This window comes from Protopterus annectens, chromosome 11.part0, assembly GCF_019279795.1.
Source record: "Protopterus annectens isolate FY-2018-M chromosome 11.part0, PAN1.0, whole genome shotgun sequence".
Lineage (NCBI taxonomy): Eukaryota > Metazoa > Chordata > Ceratodontiformes > Protopteridae > Protopterus > Protopterus annectens.
Window position 1 is genome coordinate 181,229,386 of NC_056745.1, and position 19,124 is coordinate 181,248,509.

Here is a 19,124-nt window from a genome sequence, read left to right on the forward strand (position 1 = left end):
CTTACTATTAAACAGAGCATCCATTGTTTGTTAGTTTAAAATAAGTGTTAACCAACTGATAATATTTTATGTGGAGAAATTGTGTTTCTGTTGTGGGGCTGCCATAGTGTTTGAAAGCGCTTTTTTACTGTTTTTTTTTTCCCCCTATCCAAATAAATAACTTTTGTAGTCTGGTAGTTTAACTGGCAATGTTAATTGTTCTCCGCAGGACAGAGGCATTATTTTCAGCTTGACCATGGAAGATATAAGTCAGCCCAACACTCAGTCCTTCATGCCACAAAAAGAAAAAGTTAAGCAAACAGCCTTTTCCACCACAACAGACTACCAATTTGCCTCAGCCACAGGTGGGTGACAGCTGTGGTCATTTATTGTATCTCAGACCATTCATCTTTCTTCCCCCATTATCCCTCTGCTATAGCACCTACAGCCACTATGGTTAGCCACTTACTCTGCAGCTGTTGCGGTTCCCTCAGTGGACAAGGGAGAACCACTCTTCTCCATCCTGGGAGAGGGGACAGGGAAAGTTTCCCTGTTGTATCAGAATGCTGTGCCCATCCCTTGGGAAGCAGAAGCTACCATTAGTGACGCAGTTGGCCCCATTTTTCCTGTCAAAAAGAACAAAAAAAAAAAAAACAAGCATGTATTCTACTCCTGCTCAGATTTCTTTGGACAGGAGTAGGGTGTGGGTCAGTGTTTGATCCAGACTAGTGATCCTTAAGAGTAATTTGTGGTAAAAGCAGGAGGGATGCCTCCTTTCCTGAAGTAGGTCACAATTTTGAATCTGGACAGAAAGATATAGGGACAGATTCAGGGTTTTGTCCTCAGATTTCTATTCAGACTCTGAGGAGAGTTCACTTTCGGATTCTCCCTGTGGGAGTTTCTCTTTCTCTGAGACTATTGCTAGAATATATCCCAGTGTTTTCAGCGACAGAGAGAGCCACCAAGGTTTCTCAGTCCCTCAGAAAATACTAGGAGTTGTTACATAAGGATTTTTCAGAACCTGTACCTATGGCTTTCTATTCTGTCTGCTTTAGATGATGTGTGTCTTACTGCCTGAAATTTTTCTGAAAGCCAGCCAGCTATCCCTAACGAGGGAGATTTCTCAGTATATTTAAATTGTTATACACTCTTTCCAAACCTAACCTAGCAGCTATAGCCCTAGTTGACTCCTCTGCTGCTAAGCACTTAATCAATGCCAATCCTAGTCTTTCTAATAAGAATAAGAAATTATGGACAAGTAGGAGAGAAAACGTGGATACTACTGCAGGTTTGAATTTCAGAATTTGAAATTGTTAGGCCCATATGTTAAAGTTTATTCTGACAAAGTATGAAGAATTTTATTCACAAGAAGAAACTGCAGATAAAACAATATGATTTAAATAACTTATTTTCTTCTACTGCACAGGTCACTGCTCATTGTTTGCAGGGTCTGTACCATAGGGCCACTGGTACTGTTTTAAGGAGGTTTGCTTGGCTGAACTCTCAGAACCTTCCAGATGATGTAGGAATTGAGATTTTAAATTCTCCCTTGGTCAGAGATCAAAGTGTGATGAAAGGAGCAAGCTGATCCTGGGAATCTCTAAGATATTTCAGTTCTCCTTTTCCAAACTGTCCAAGGGATTTTCTCCCTCCTCATCCAATTTCAGCAAAAAAAAAAAAAAAAAAAAAAAGGAACAAACAGGTCTCAACAGAATTCAGGTAAAAATATGTTTAGGAAGTGGAAAAAAGATTCCAAAAAAGTCTGGAACTACCAGAACTAAGGATACTCCAAGTCTGAACAACTATTCAAGAGACCGTGTGACCTCATCCCACCCTGGCCCTGTTTTTCTTCCAAGCAATTTGAATCTCCGTTTTTCTCTGGCAACAGAATGTTTCGGATAAACTGTTTTTGAAAAATCATTCATCAGGGTTACTGATGGCAGTAGGAGGACATTCCTCCTATCCACAGGGTCATTCTGAGTCCTGCAGTTCCGACTCTTGTTTTCACCGGTTCTTCATCACATGCTGGCCTGAGGAGTGATGAAACGAGTTCCTCCTTTCCGGATAGGGAAGGGGGTTTATTCAAGGCTGTTCCTACTCCCATAGAAAATGCCTGGAGACCAGTTTTGGATCTTTCTTTTCTAAACCTGTTTGTGATCGTGCCCAAATTCAAAATATCAACTCACAACCTACTGCGTCTTCTTCCTCTTTCAAGTTTTCTAGTAACATCAAACTTAAAAGATGCTTATCATTACATTCCTATTTATCCAGATATTGGGTGTTTCTTGAGGTTGTATGCATCTGGATGACATCATCAGTTTTCTGCCTACTCACTGCACCAAGTGTGTTCAGAAAGTGTCATGTTTCTATTACAGCTCATTGCAGACTATAGGGTATCCACATTTTTCCATATTTAGACAACTTGCTTATCTTTACAGAGTCTTTCAAAATGTCAGGAATCTCTGTCTCGAGTGAGAGATCTCTTGCACAAGCTGCAATTTCAAGAGAACATTCAAAAATCTTAGACTACCTCACACAGGATTGTGCTCCTGGGATGTCGACCACCTCAGTTTAAAGAGCTTTTCACCCACATGAAAAATAGATTTTCGTTTACATTTCTAAAGTTTTCCACTCAGCCTCTGGTAACTGTGAGGGAATTATTCAGGATTTTGGGTCTCATGACATCTATGATTCTCATGATACATAACTGTACTATGTTCTTCCAAGAGTAAATTAAACTGACCATTGATGTTCCAATGATCACTGCTGCAGTAGCCACTCCCTGCCTCCATCTCCCTTCTGTTTTTTTTTTCCTCTGAAGGGCTTCAAGACCAAACTTTTCTTTTAGTCATCTCATATTGAGCTGCTTGACAGTTTGGGTATGGAGGAAGGTGCCCTGAAGATTTGGAAGCTAACCAGCTGTTACATCCTTGTCAGGATATAACCCATATTAGGTACGGCTACTGCAGCACTGATCAATATAAAGATCAAACACCTACCACAAGTACATGCTAAATTTCAAATGAACTGCAGTAGCTTCAATTACCTGGGCCCTCTTCTGGATTTGGGTCAAAGTTCAGCCACTCCAAACACAGTGGGTAAGCAGGGAGGACAACATCATGATGTACATAAAATGATTCTTCTTCCTGATTATAAACTATGAACAAAAAAAGAGAGAAAGCACAATATAAAATGCAAGTTATATTATTTCACATTTTCCAACAATTTGCAATACGAAAAGCAAATATTACAAAAACCTCATCAAGAGGGCATACAAAAATGTTCCTATTTTCAGGACAACAGCAGTAAGTTAATGGGGTGCTTATGAGGTGGGGGACACTGTATGCTTGTGAACTCACACTCCTGCCATTACCAAAGGAAAAATCTTTGACAAAACTCCACTTTTTTTTTTTTATTATTATTACCCACAACCACACTGTAGGAAAGCAGTGAAATCAATATTTGCCACAATGTACAGTGTCAATCTATTTTGTACTGACGCTTATAAAAATACTGCCATTGTCTCATCCACCGATAATGAAATCGGCATACTGAAAACAGAAGCAAAAGATATATTCTAAAAGACAGAACATGTCAGGAAAAAAAGTTTCTGCTGCAGACCTCCCTCCACAAAGCACATACACAAACCACACACACACACATTCCTTAACTAAATTATAAATCTGGTTCTCAGGTCAATGTTAGACACAGGCAGGCAGTAATGCCCACATTTACCCCCTGCCCCAAACCTCTAGAAAGACATGAACATACCCCCTTCTAATAAAAGCCCATGATATACAGACACACAACTAGGTTGGACTGCATGGCTAGGCTTATAAAACCCATGGTGGTCTTTCACCTAGTATATAGATATGAACCTATGCATCTATATTATCATTGCAACCAAGGTGAAAGGCCAAACACTGCAAGAGTGAAAAACTGCTCCTGCTCCATGCAGGAGGCAGTACAGATGAACTGCATCACGAGTTCAAAAAGCACAAATAAAACAACTTCCTGCTGTCTTCATCCCATTACCCACTTCCTCAAAAGCCATTTATAAGAACGACAACCAGAAACAATGGACAACAAAACTACAAGGGCCACAGTAATAACTCAATGTTGTTAGTTTCCAGTGTTTCTGGTCCTATCGTATTTTAGGTGACATCGTCTTTCCATCTACAAACAAAGGATATCACTGAATTTCTAACCTAGACAGTAGTACTGATAAATAAAGAGCACATATGGAAATTAATGCAATGAAAAAACAAGAGCAACTATGAACGAAGGTAAACCTGATGTGTTGAAGAACAAGATAAGAACAAAACATCTTGGGACTGCTGAACTAAAATGGACTGAAATGAGTCATTTTATATCAGGTAATCTAGGATTTTCTAAAATGGACAAGAATCTTGCAAAGAATTGATTAGTACTTGCTGTGAATAAAGGGTGTTAAAACTGGTACTGGGTTACAATGCAAAAATGATACAATCTCAATTAGACTCAATTTCATTCAATGATACCGTGATACATTTTTTTACACTAACTGCAGATGCTGAACAGGGGGTAGAATACAGGTTTTATGAGAATCTGCAGCACCTTCTGGTCACAAAGGCCAACAAAAATTGCAGTCACTAGAAGTGACTGGAATGCTAAAGCTGGTTGTCAAAGTACAACTGTAGTAAGGGGACAAGTCTTAGTGTACAAGATGACACTTTTTCAGAAGTCTAAGAGATAGCCTGACACAAAGATTTTATCACAGTCAATATCAAAATTATAATTATAGTCTTTGCAGTTAGAGACAGAGGAGCTCTACAGAGTTAAGAACAAGACTTAGATGTGGATGGTTGAAGATCCACTTGCAAAATCTAGAATCAAAGCACTCAAGAAATGCCTTTAAGCCAACTAGATACAAGCTCCACAAAATTCTATAGGACTGTGACGTACAGATGAAAAATACACATTTAAGGACAGAAATCTGCAATGATGTTCAGGAAATAGCAACAAAAATATTCCAGAGACATTAATAGCAGACAGTCCTGTAAAGGGGCTGGCTGTTATGTGTGCTGTTTAATGCATTGAAGTGCCAATGCATGTTGTGACCAACCAGTAAACCTCAGACGTCTGTGCATGGAGTGCTATGTATTCCCCTGCACTCCCACAGACAGAGCCCACCTCTTGAGTAGGGGTCCCAGTGTTCTTCAGTCCAGCTTTTAACTTTGCTTTTGCCTCTGTGTTTTGGGAGAGGAGCAGCTCAGCTTATACCTATGGACTTCTGCAGTCATGAATAGGGCAGGTCCAACTTTCAGATGACCTGCTGCCCAGCTGTCATAACCATGAAATAACAGTCAACAACATATGTAATAAAGGGACAGAGTACATCAGCTGCACCCACTGGAAATAGCTCAGCCATGTCACTGTTTTGGGGAGGGGGGTGCCATTTCTAGCTATGTCATTACACCTCTTAGCACTGCAATTCAACCTGGGATATGGCTGGGGGGGGCAGCCATTTAAAGCAGTAATGTGCCGCACACTGTTACTGAAAGAGATGCAAACTTCCAAGAGAGTGTGTGCTTTGATACTTCTGCTAGCACCACTAAGAAGTACAAGCTAATTTTCTCCCCAAGAGTCATTGCTGTTCTCTTTTGGGCAGACATCAAAACTTACTAAACTAGGGCGAGTACCATTATCAGCTTGCTCATATTCCACATGGTCAGTGAATTACTGTTCCACTGGTCATACCAGTGGGACTAAGCAACATACTCTCAAAGAGTAGATGCTTCCTTTAGTCAAATAAGTGGAATAAGATTTTTAGAGTGATCTAAGGGATGGTAACTGCCTGCCTAAACAGTTAATTCTCTCACTGTTGCACGGCACAATTCTTAGCAAAGCATTTAATAGGTTCATAGGTTTATACTAGGCTATCTGCCCTAAGGCATTTATAAGCCTAGCCCAAATTTTTGTGGCTTACGCCACCCCTTATATGAAAAAATACTGTGCCCATTAGTTTGTTGTGCCTCTGTCCAGCAGTGACACAGAGATGATTCCCGGGATAAACCTACGATCTCCCATCCACAGATCAAGATTTCTCTTGAACAGAGCCAGCGAGGTGCTCTGCCTCACATGGATCGGGATTTTATTCCACAGCATAGGGAGTCTCTGAGTGATAAATCTATCCCTCCAGCACGTCCTATTTATATCTGTGCTAAGGTTTAAGTCGCTTGCTCTAGTGGTTTTGGTGGATTTGGATTTTTTGAGGTGGAGCATGTCCATTAATTCCGGGTTGGACATGGCCTTGTATGTCAGGCACATGTCACCTCCGAGCAGAGGGTATGCAACTGAATAGAGCTGGAGTTTCTTCAATCTGGCAGCATATGACAGATTTTGGAGTCCCTTTATCCTTTTGGTGAGGAACTTTTGGGGTCTCTCCAATTGCTGCAGATGTCGGGTGAGATACATCCCGAATGGGGCATTGTACTCGATCATTGGTCTGATAAGTGAAGAGTACAGGGGAACAATGACCTCACTAGATCTGGATGTGAATCCCTTCATGATCAGGTGGGCAATGTAGAAGGTCTTTCTAACCACTTTAGCAACGTGAGTGTCAAAAGAAAGGCCACTGTCAACCTGGGTCCCCAGGTCCCCGATAACCTCTTCTGTGCTTAGTGGATTGCCACCTATATGGTAGCTTGGGGTTACCTTGTTTTTCCCGAAGGGTATGACTATACATTTTTTGGCGTTTAACTTCAGGCCATGGCTCTGGCACCAGCTATCTGTTTCCTGAGTCCCTTCTGAAGGATATCCGTGTCCGATGCACTTTCCACTATGGCACCCAGTTTGCAGTCGTCTGCAAACTTTGTCAGCCAAAGTCCTCCCATGTTGGCCTGTACTTCTGAGAAGTAGATGCCGAACAATAGGGGGCCAAGGACCGAGCCCTGTGGGACACCACTTGTGACCGGCTTGGAGTCTGACATAGCGCCAGCAACTCTAACCCTGTGGGTTCTGTCCTTAAGCCAGTTTGCAACCCATCTTGTGACATATGGGTTTACATTTAAGCTGGTAAGTTTTTCTACAATACCCGAGTGGGGTATTGTGTCGAAGGCCTTTGCAAGGTCAAGGTAGGCTGTATGGACTGCCTTTCCCTCATCAATGGCCTTGGTGACTGTTTCGAAGAAGTCGACCAAGTTCAAAAGGCATGATCTGCCCTTGACGAAGCCAAACTGGGTCGGGTCCAATGTCTGCAAGTCCCCTATATCTTTGTTTATGAGCTCCATTATGATCCTCTCCATAGCTTTGCAGACTAGACTTGTTAAGCTTATGGGGCGGTAATTACCAGGGTCCGTGAGGCACCGCCTTTGTGGAGTGGGACCACAGTTGCCGTGACGCCACTCCTTGGGCACGTATCCTGTGGTAAGGCTGAGATTAAACAGCTGCCTTATGTGCGGGTTTAATTCCTCATTTAGCTCGTGTAGCACACAGCCGAGGACACCATCCAGTCCCATTGATGCTGTGTTTTTAGCTTTAGAGAGAGCAGCTTTCACCTGCGCATTTGAGATGTCTGGGAGGCTACACTCTGCTGGGATAGTTATCTCTCCTTTAGGGGAGGGGGGTGAAGTTTGCACTGAACCTGTCTGCCAGTATGTTGGCAATGTCTGTGGGTGCAGTGATTTTTGTATCATTTTGGACTAATTCTGAGCATATCTGGGAGTTTCCACCCAGGTTCCTAACATAGCTGAAAAAGGCCTTATGATTGTCCTTTGAATCCATGGCAATTGTTCTCTCAAAATTGGCCTTAGTTGATTTTATGAGTGCTCGTATTTTTTTACTAATAATGATCAGGGTGACTTCCCTTTTATGGATTTTGTTCTATCATGTAATAGCTTTCTCCTCTTATTGTAAAGTTTGTTAATGGCTGGGGTCCACCAGACTGGACGTTTGCCCTTTGTGGAAAGAGTCTTGGTTTTATTTGGGATTGCCTGATCCATGCAGTCCTGGAGGTGTTCATAGAAGGCATTTGTATGGGCTTCGCAGCTTGGGTTGTGGTTTCCACTGGCTCAGGGGCCTTGAAGGATACCACACCAGTCTTGAGTAGTGTGAAGTTTGCTTTAGAAGTTCTTCACTGTGGTTTTTTTGTTGGGGGGGGGGCGGGATGTGGATTTCCAGTGAGATTAGTTTATGATCAGATCTCACCAATGAGGGATATACTTCCGGTGTGGAGCATTTTGTCCCCATGTTTGTGATAATGAGATCTAGTATATTTTCTCCTCTCGTGGGAACAGTGACTAGCTGTTCCATGGCATTTGAATTTATGAACTCCAGGAACCGTTGGGCTAGAAAGTTAGGGCTTGAGTAATGTTCCCAGTCTATATTCGGGTAGTTGAAGTCACCCAATATGATGGTGTTTGGAGATACATTTATACCCTCCAGTGTCTTCAGGAAGGCTGTGTGGGGTTCCTGAGTTTGAGAGGGTGGCCTGTAGCATGCTACAATTTGTAGAGCAGTTTTGCCTATGGTTAGTTGCACCTGGATGGTTTCCGAGCTTCTGCGTTGCCACCAACCTGGAGGTGTGGGTATACTTTATGAATATGGATACACCCCTCCTTTTGTGGTGTGGTCCGGGTTTTGGGGCCGGAACGCATGATATGAGGTAAAACCTAATAGTGCCAGGGTGCTCTCAGGAGCCTTGAACCAGGTTTCAGTTACAGCACAGACATCGATGTTCTCCATACTGAGAAGGGCCTTGAGTGCGTGCATTTTGAGATTTAGACTTCTGGCATTGAGCAGCATTACCCTCAGTTTCTTCCCATTTTCGTTTTCTAGGGTGGTAGGTTTAGAATTTGAGCCTTGCCTAAAAAAGGCCCTATGGGGGTGGCAAGAGCCTTAGCCAATATCCGGAATCCCAGGGGTGACAGGTGCAAGCCGTCCCTTGCGAAGCAGCGTGGCTTGTCAAGCATGTCATCCCAGGCAGACAGACACTGGATCCCCTTTGAATGACACCAGACATTAAGCCAATTGTTAAATATGATCATCTTGTCTCTATATTGTGGCATCATTCTTGGTGAAGGAAGGATACTGCTCAGGGTCAGGGTCATACCTGCCTGGGCTACATAATCAGAGAGCTCCTCTATGTCTCTTTTCATGTAGTCCAGGGAGGTACGTCTCAGGTCGTTCACACCAGCATGGACAATGACTGTGTCATATTTGTACTTGCCGTGGAGTGACCAGAGTGCTTGTGTTATGTGGCGGATTCTAGCGCCCGATAGGCAGCTTACGGTGACCCTCTCCTTGTTCAGCCTGGTGAGTGGGACGTTAGTGTGTCTGTCTATGAAGTCACCTATGACAAGTATGTTTGGTGTTGTATTTGGCCTTAAGGGCTGTGACTGCTTTGCACACTACTTTTGTGGTTTATGTGTTGCTTGTGGGGTGTCTTGAGGTAGCAGTTGTTTGGGTGTCTGCTTTGGAGGCCTCTGCTGTTTAGGTAAATTTTTACTCCGAGTATGTCTTTGTGTGTTTATGTGTTTGATTCAGTGGTGTGGTAGCATTATGTGAGGCTGGTTTTGTGGTGTGTGTAGTTGCCTTCTCCTCCTGTCTGGTCTTGCCAGTCCTGAGTTGAGAGAGCTCAGCCTCCAGTTTGGCTAAATAGCTGCATCTCTCGCAAGTATTTGTGTTATGTGGGAGGAGGAGAGGGTTGTCTGTGTACATGAGGTAGTTATAACATTGCCTCAAGATTCCCAGATTCACCAGCTGGACCGGAGAGGAGATTGACAACTGACCTTTGGACATGCTAGAATAATATTGGGAATTCCTTAATAATTGAAAACAAGGGCCAGTGGGGAGTGAGGGTGTAGTGCTTTTAATTTTTAGTGCTGACTTATATAATTGCTATAGTGAGCAAGTGCCAGGTAACTTGAGTGCAATGTGTTACAAGTAACTAAATGCAAAAACGACAAACAGTAACTTTCTTTCAAGTGAAACAAGGAACTAGTACAGTAAGCAATGCAGATATCACTAGTGATCCACAGAAGCACTGAGAAGCCGCGTATTAGGTGGAATTAGCTTCCAGGGAAATAACAAGCAAACAAACAACAAGCATATAAACAAAGCTAGATTCAGCAGGCCTGGATCTAGTCTATGCTAGAGCAAACAAGGCGTACCAATTTCAGTAAGATACAGAATATTCAGGCACTATAAACCTTTAACCAGAAATTCCCAGCTCAGAAGGGCAGAGTCCAGCCTCTTCTCCCACAAGAGTGCAGACCACGAACCTTCTTAATGTAAAATAACTGTGCCTAAACCAGAACTAATACCCTTGGACACTGGGCTCTCAATCAGCAGTTCCCAACTTAGAAGGATGAAAGCTACCTGTCCTGCCACCACAGTGATTGCCACAAACCTTCCTAATGTAAAACAACTGGTCTGAAGCCCAAGTGCTTAATCCAAAAGACTTAGAATGATAGCTACACTTTAATCAAGTTACAACCAAGCAGTAATAAATACAATTGAATACTTTAGAGAATGTCTGGATTAGTGCTCAAGTTACACAAACAAAGCTAGATCCAACAGGCCCGAATCCAGTCTATGCCACAGCAAACAAGGCGCACCAACTTCGGTGAGAAGCAGTTCAGATATGCATGCACTATAAGCCTTTAACCAGAATTTCCCAGCTCAGAAGGGCAGAGTCCAGCCTCTCCTCCCACAAGAGTGCAGACCACGAACCCTCTTAATGTAAAATAACTGGCCTGAAAGCCCAAGTGCTTAAACCAGAATTAATACACTTTTAGAATAACAGACACTGAGCCCTCAATCAGCAGTTCCCAACCTAGAAGGATGTAAGCTACCTGTTCTGCCACAACAGTGCAGACCACAAACCCTCTCAGTGCAAAACAACTGGTCCGAAGCCCAAGTGTTTAAACCAAAAGGCTTAGAATGAGCTACACCAAGCAGTAATAAATACAACTGAGTATTTTTAAGATGATGCAAAAGTAAAATGAAGTAGGTAGAAACACAAGTACAGTAAAAGCAGATAAATTTTTTTTTTTTTTTTATCTGAACAAGTGCTGAGATCAAAGAAACAGATTTGAATGCTGAAACTAGAAAACTGGCTAGTTATAAGAAAAAAAAAAACAAGCTAGAAGGCTTCCCTCAAACACCGAAGGGCTTGGGGGCTCAGAAGCTTACAAATAGTCTATACCACTTAACAGGAAAGGCAGGAAATAAGCTTAATTTTTTTTGTCCGTTTCCCAGATGCTCTCTTTGTACACAGTAGGAGTGCCTGAAATCAGAATATGATCTCACTGCACTCAGTTGAGTAAGCAAATGAGATGGGCCCAGAGGCAGGCTGAGGGGCGGGCAGTTTCAAGGCCACTAAGAGTAACACCAAAACCAAAACAAAAACAGGGAGGGTGGGTGGGAATAACTGAAGAGCAGAATACCTGCAACTTGAGTTCAATATTCCTTCAACACAGTTTAAATCAAATTAAATACTGTATTTTTTTTAAAAAAAGTGCAGATAAAGGTACTTAATTTCTCTTATATGTCCAGTTGAATATAACCAAGTTCTTAGCTGGCCAAAGCTGAGGTTTTTAAGCAATAAAAATTTCACAATGCACCACTTAAAAAGGCAAGGACAGGAAATCAAAGAATGTGGCTACCCCCACACCTGTAATTACTAGCAAATAACACACTAGCTTCAGTTCAAGTTACTAAAGAGCAGAATAACTGCAACTTGAGTTCAATATTCCTTCAACACAGTTTAAATCAAATTAAATACTGTATTTTTTTTTTTTTTTAAAAGTGCAGATAAAGGTACTTAATTTCTCTTATACGTCCAGTTGAATATAACCAAGTTCTTAGCTGGCCAAAGCTAATATGCTGCTCTATGCTCTTTACTGCAAGTATTATGGCATTATTTATTGTGGACGCATACAGGTTACTCACTATAATCAAACAGAATAAGGCTTTTGACCCCAGTACAGTACCACGTCTTGCCATGCACTGGGGTCCGTCACTGGAGAAAGCCAAGTACTTGGACAAGGCTCCTGAGAGAAATACAAATGTCAGCTTTTAAAAAGCTTTCAGTGACTGGCAAGAAATGAGGTTGGTGTTACTGAAAACAAGGCTAGTTCTATCAGTTTACTGGTGTGTGCTCTCGCCACTCATGTATAGTCTGGAACCCACAGAAATAGGGTTATAAAAGTAATATGAGGTACCAAAAAGTGGGGTGTAACAAATTCAGTCCACAGTTCAGTTCAAAATCCACTGCCAACTACAGGGGTAACAGAGCGAGTCACACAGGACAGTACTTCAGAAAACTTCAGGAAGATCATTTTATCAGAGTGAGGTTTTGTATAATAAACACAACTTGTGGGTAATGGGTTATTTGTCTGAAAGTCAGTCAGGTGGGCAAATGAACTGATGCAGCACAAACTAGAGTCAAGCACAGATTTGTTTACAATGAATGAGGACAATAAGACTGCAGCTGGTAGATGCCCACCAGCTACACAGGTGAAACAACACTCAACTGCTATATTGAGTATTTGTAGAGGAAAAATGGGGGGGGGGGTTACTATGCAGCGCAGTGGGTTGGTCAGGTGCAAAGATAATGCAAGGTGCAGAAAAATTAGAGTGCTTTTAGTTTATACAACAAAAAGGATTCATGAAAGCCCATTTGGCATTTATTTTCATTTGCTCCTAGAACAGACTAATCAGCTACTCTCAGAAACATTACATTTGTGAATGTCTTGTGCAGAAACCCACATATGACTGCCTAATGCTAGTGGGCATGTTCCAATGCGCATTAAACTGCTGCAGCAACTTGCTTAGTTGTCCTGACATACAGGATACCATGATTTTATTAAGCATCACTCCCTAACTATTGCTTCTTTTAGATGTACTGATGTCATAATTAGCCTGTGCTGCAGAGATAGCTCTGTACTACCAGAGGTTTGTTTACTGCTAAAGCTGGATGGAACTCTGCAGGCTTGCTTTTCCAATTACTTTTAACTTCTCTAATTTCAATGCATCTTTGTGTACACAGCACTGCTGGCTTGGGTGTGTGGGAGATTCTTCCCACGGACTGGTCTTTGTAACAATTCTAGATTCTAGGCATCAAATTCAAGTAGCTTTGGACCTTCTTCATCAAAGGCTGAGATGCTTATCTAATTGTTTACTGGACAAACAGGTCAGACAGCTGGTCACAGAGAAGAGCAGGGATGATGGGCAGAATGTTCCTGCTGTAAAACTACTGTTATACGAAAGCCTCTCTCTCTAATTATTTTCTGTTTTATCAAAAATGAGACAGAAATGATTATTTAGATCTGCTGACTTCGTAGTTTGGTGGAAATTAATTTACTAGTATTATGGAACTTTATATGTAACTCATAACAGTTAGAGCAGCCTAATCCCAGCAGTTAGAGACTTTAGTTTTTGCTAAGCCCTTTCAAAATGCAAGCTTCAGAAATACCTGAACATGAAGCCTACTTACACGCAGGTTCATAAACAAGTACTAGGTTGGCTGCCCTTGAGGTCCATTTTAAGCCTAGCCAATTTCCCTTACAGATATAAGGATTATACCCTTGTGTCTAGGAGGTAAACACCTGAAGCACCATTTCATCCCATGCACACGCGCGCGCGCGCACACACACACACACACACACACACACACACACACACACACACACACACACACACAATCACATTCTCGATAAGGTTTGAGCTTTCTTTGGTTAATTCAGTTTTGTCACACCTCTCAAAGTCTTATAAGTAAATGGGCAATACTAAAACTGTTCCTAGTATATGTGCATGTGAAGAACATGCAAGAAAGGGTTGTAATTTACCGCCATTAACTACCTAGCCGATTCAGTAGATGGTGGCAACTGTTCACAGAGTTGGCAGTGACACATAAGCATAGCTGGAAACATGCACAACTAGTACATATACATAAACACACACACACACACACACACACACACACACACACACACACACACACACACACACACACACACACACACACACACACACAGTCATAGTTATGTATGAGCCTAATAACAAGTGGTGAGGGGGGGGGGCATGGACTGAAAATGGCCTAAGGTCCACGTTACACAGAGTAGAGGACTGACCAACATGAAAGGGAACAGTCCAAGATGCATTTTATTTCATATCAAACGAACTGAAAATACAAGCTCAGAAATTACATGGACAAATACTTCTGCTCATGTGATGTAAAACTACAATGGCCATTTACAGTGTTCTGAAAGAGAAATGTTACAGCCACTACCTACATTTGAATGCAGGTGATGCTAAGATTTACTCACAGTGAGGTGCACTATTTTAGAGGTGCAGCCAAGGAAGTAGATCCATAAAGCCTCGCATAACCCACAGCCCTGCTAGGTCTTTCAGTAAAAAGAGGCCTACTTTGTTCATGGTCAATCTCAACTCAATTTGTATAATACAATAGCCTGCTTCCCTGTAACTGAAGAATGTATACAGAGATATCTTACTAGCAGTGCATCTGCAATCAAGGCACCGTCTCAAAGAGGATTGAAATGAAAAGCAAGGTGTGGTACTACTCTGTATGACAATACTGAGGTCCTGGCTGCAATACAAACATTTTGTTAATCAAAGCTACATACAGTGTAAGCAGTAGCCACAATTTCCATATGTGCAATACTAATACATTTTGCAAAGAACTAGACAATATATCTGTTGAAAAAATAGGGTAGGATATCACAAATTTCAGGCCACTGAAAGACACTCTAGCTGATGTCCCACAAATGATATGAAATCACACAACAGAGGTAACAGACAGAAAGATAGTACGCACCATTCTACCATTTACTAGCTGTCCGTTTCTAGGTGAACTTTTCATCTCCCTGCATACTATCATCTAGCACCTTTTCCCCTGCAGGCACAGGATAACTGGCCTTTTCCAAGTATGAGCCAGTGTATTAACAGGCAAGCTATATGGCAAATGGTGATGCAAATGCACCCCCCAGAGTGATCTGCAACTGTTTTTCTTCCACATAAAAAAAAAAAAAAAAAATCACTGTTAAAGCAGAAAAAGGTCTAACATATCACACAAAAAGCAACATGCTGCAAAAATACAGCACCCTCTATTTTTGAGGCAGTCATTTAAAAAAAGGTCAGAAGCAGTAAGTGTTACCAAAATGACATTTACACATTTCAAATTTGTTCATGACTACTGTGCTCCTATCCTGCTAACAAATGCAGTTAACATTCACCTATCCCTCAAACAATGTCACCTTTTTCTGCACTTTTTGCTCTCCTAGTGATCCTGGTATATTCTGCCTTGCTCACCCTTGAATTTCACCACCAACACAAGTAACTTAGTTTTCTCAAAGATAAAGACATTTCTTCCATTCTGAAGTTTTCTCTCTCCACCTGTCAATACCATCCAGGGTTACCACTGAAACAATGCAAACCAGACACAACGCTGGAGGTCTACTAGAAAAGTCATGAAATCTAAGAACACTTGAAACACACCAGCAGAACTCACTGTGCATCTCCAAGCTGCAGCAGTCCTTCTCTACCCTTCCAGCAACAACCAGGTTGTCCGATGGTTTAATTAAGAAATCTTCACGGTCATACTGATCCTTGTAAATTAACAAAGAAAAAGAAAAAGTTACTTTTCAATTTTCAATGGTGCAAGCTTATTTTATTCACAATACGTTTTACAGGCTGGCAATGCTACAGTTGAAGAAAATACACACAAAAACAAAGGGGAATTTCAACACAAGGATGAAGGTGCACTGTGTTCACTAAAGCCAAATCAGCAGACCAGAAGAGATTAAAAATTCAGGCAGATATAAAAGACTGATACTTACAGTATCCTTAATGGTGATGTATGGATCTTCTTCATTTGTACCATAGACAGCAAGGCCAGCCAGCGTGTCCCCATAGTTTACAGTAGCTATACATAATCAAAATACAAATCATTGAAATATCAACAGGCTAAAAATCTATTTTGCATTAGCACTAGAATATATACTACTACTATTTTGGTCACTACTGTAACAAGAAAAAATGTTTAAGAGCTGCTTTGCGTTAAACACAGCTGTAAACAACCCTTTTTTTTTACCACTACCACTCAATAAAAAAGACCATGAATGATACAGTACTGGTATTTGATTAACAAAATATATACCTACTAGTAAATCAAATAAAAGCAAGAGTGCATGAAAGCTCTGCAAACATATTTTCTCTGGCAAGATTTACAAAACAGGGTGATAACTCAGATCTGCAGGCTTCACAAAACTATTCATATATATTTACAGTCCACCCCTTTCTCAGTGCAGTTTTTGGAGGACAACCCCCCCCCCCCAAATAACAATAAAAAAACAGCCATTTTCTATGCATTCTGCTCTGTTATGGTTCATGGTGGTAGCAAACTGAATATACTTATTTAGCCAGTTATAGTTCCAAAATTACCCTTCTGAATCGTCAAAAACTTATAAGACTAACTGAAAGATACAATCCCACTAGTACATCCCTAGTCTGTCCTGGGATCTCCTTGACATCCAGAGCATCCTTAATATGTATACACACCACCTCGTGTGTGCTCATCTCAACCAGAGGAAGTAGTGTCTGCACTCAGAGATCCTACCAGACTGCAAAGTTACTCAAGTCTGGTCATGAAGATTTAGCACAACTGCCTTGCAAAGGAACTACATTTCTGACACTTGTATTAGCAACCTCATCCTTTTAGTGACTAGCAAAAGTTCAGCTATATTTGAAGATTGTAGTCACCATACTGCAGTGTGGCATAAGGGGGTGCCCCACTCCCGAGTGTGTTGACCTTTGGATGAGACACAGATGCCCTACGGTGGTAGCTATGGTGGATGTAAAAGATCCCACTGCACCTACTGAAAAAGATTAGTGGAAGCTGCCTGATACCCTGGACAAATTTTCACTAGTAGTATAAATTCCACCTTGGGTCTCCACTGAAAATATGCTACTAGCCTATTGAGGCTAACATGATGAACACAGGATAAATAAAAAAAAATAGAAAAAAAAATAAAGTGAGGGGCTTTGTCCTATGACCTTTCACTTCACCATCACAGTTCAGGACAAAACCTACAGTACTTACACCTCTGCTTCATCCACTTGTCAACCTCCCAATGAAGGACATCAAAGCAATTTGTGTACAAAGATGCAACTCCTCCTATCTCTAAAACTGGTACACTCGAATGCTTAGCTGACTTCAATATCCTCTCCATTAAAGTCATGGACAAAAGACATAGGGCAAAGTTCTACTAGTACAGGAATATACCCACCCATGCATAAATCTCCAACAATATTCAGCGTCTTCCACATTTCTGGGTATGTCTCAGTCACTCATTTTTATCAAAGGGGAAATTTAACATTTACTGCAACCTCAGCCACAGAAGGCGACCTATCACAACCATTAACTTTTTGGCATGGCCTCTTAAAAATGAACCTGACCTCAATAGACAGGCCTTCCGGAAAATTTTCCTTCCACATTCCAAAAGTATACATCAGTAGAGATCCAAGTCTCTTTCACCTCGCTAACAATAGCCTAGGCAATGTCCTCTACCTTACTACATTCAGTCACTTCACTTATAGTGGCCAGAGGTGGGTCAAAGAGCGCTTCATCCACAACCACCACCATCAACATTTTGGCCACAACTCCTCACCATCACAAGTACTGAAGTCTTGGCATTCCCTGATATAATGTAAAAGCTGTTTTGAAGTGGGAGCTGAATTTGTCCACACAAAAGCATCTGCTAGATGCTCCCAAAACAACGGACCACAAGTCTGGGATTACTGGTTCTGACCCATCACTGCCTCAGCTGTATGACCCAATTCCCACACATATAATGAGCACCTGACACCTTATTACCTCTCCTGATTATAGTAACAGCCTTCAGTCCTAAAAAACTACAAACAGGATCACAAGCCCCACAATGCACAAACCCTAAAGTGGCAAAAATAGATCCAATTGGGTAAAAAATACATAAATAAATCTCTACCTTTAAACAAACAACACCATTAAAAGATGGCAACAGGTAAGAGCACAGTACTGATGTAAGCTCCTGCCATATTACACTGAGCTGGTAATAGGTTAGCATGCAAGTATAAAATATCTTAAGTACCTGTATCCTCATCATAGCGATCCAGTCCATACTCAGCCAGTTCAGCACCATCCAGTCTCTCGCTGTCGTCCTGATCTTCATTCGTTTCTGCACCATCCAAATCATCACATTCTGGGGCATGCGTCCTGCTGCTCTCTTGATTTCCTTCTTCTTCTCCTGGCAAGCCATCATCATCTTCAGCCTCCACTCTTAAACAAAGGGGGTTAAAAGAGAAAAGAAAAACACAAAACTGGAATGACAAAAGCTTTGAAGGAACTACTCAGCAAACCTTATTGAGAAATGTATGTTTATTCACAGCAGTCTTCTTGTATCATAGATGCATTTGCCTGCAGGCTGCAATTTAGCATTGGACAAAATCCATCAATAGCTAGAGCAACATTGTCTGCCACCATTACTTAAATTGAAGACTGGATATGGTAAGATACATGACACCTCCATCACACCTTACCAGAGAGGCAGAAATCCATCCATCCACAATCACTTTTCCCAATTTTGCACATGGGGTTCTTGGTGTCACTTCAATAGTGACAATCAACTACAGCCAAGGTTTACACTGCCATGTGGCTAGCACTGCCTCAGCTCTTCACACACAGACAGACACAGATACACGCACAGTCATTTAGTGTGTTCAGTCTACAGTGGATATAAAAAGTTTACACACTCCTGTTAAAATGTCAGGTTTTTCTGATATAAAAAAATGAGACCACAATAAATCATTTCAAAACTTTTCCCACCTTTATTGTGACTTATAACCTGCACTATTCAACTGAAAAAAGTTAGGCGAAAAAATATAAAAAATAAAAAAAAAACTTACAATATGCCGGTTGCATAAGTGTGCACATCCATAAACTAATACTTTGTTGTGTGTGCACACCCTTTAACTAATACTTCACCTTTTGATTTAATTGCAACATTCAGTCTTCTTGGGTACACACCTGCCATCAATTAGAGAGACTCTAATTAACCCCAAATAAAGTTCAGTTGCCCTAGTAGGATTTTCCTGGCATTTACTCA

At 41.4% G+C, this 19,124-nt stretch overlaps 1 protein-coding gene across 1 annotated transcript in view; it reads right to left on the minus strand.

Annotated features, from left to right (window-relative positions):
- The window catches only part of PWP1 (PWP1 homolog, endonuclein), a 630,765-nt gene that overhangs the window by 509,438 nt on the left and 102,203 nt on the right, over positions 1 to 19,124 (minus strand). The window contains exons 3-6 of the mRNA XM_044087585.1: positions 18,111 to 18,298; positions 15,822 to 15,907; positions 15,494 to 15,590; positions 3,026 to 3,136 (exon numbers count right to left, since the gene is read on the minus strand). Coding sequence (XP_043943520.1) covers positions 3,026 to 3,136; positions 15,494 to 15,590; positions 15,822 to 15,907; positions 18,111 to 18,298 — 482 coding nt within the window. The remainder of the gene's footprint in view (positions 1 to 3,025; positions 3,137 to 15,493; positions 15,591 to 15,821; positions 15,908 to 18,110; positions 18,299 to 19,124) is intronic.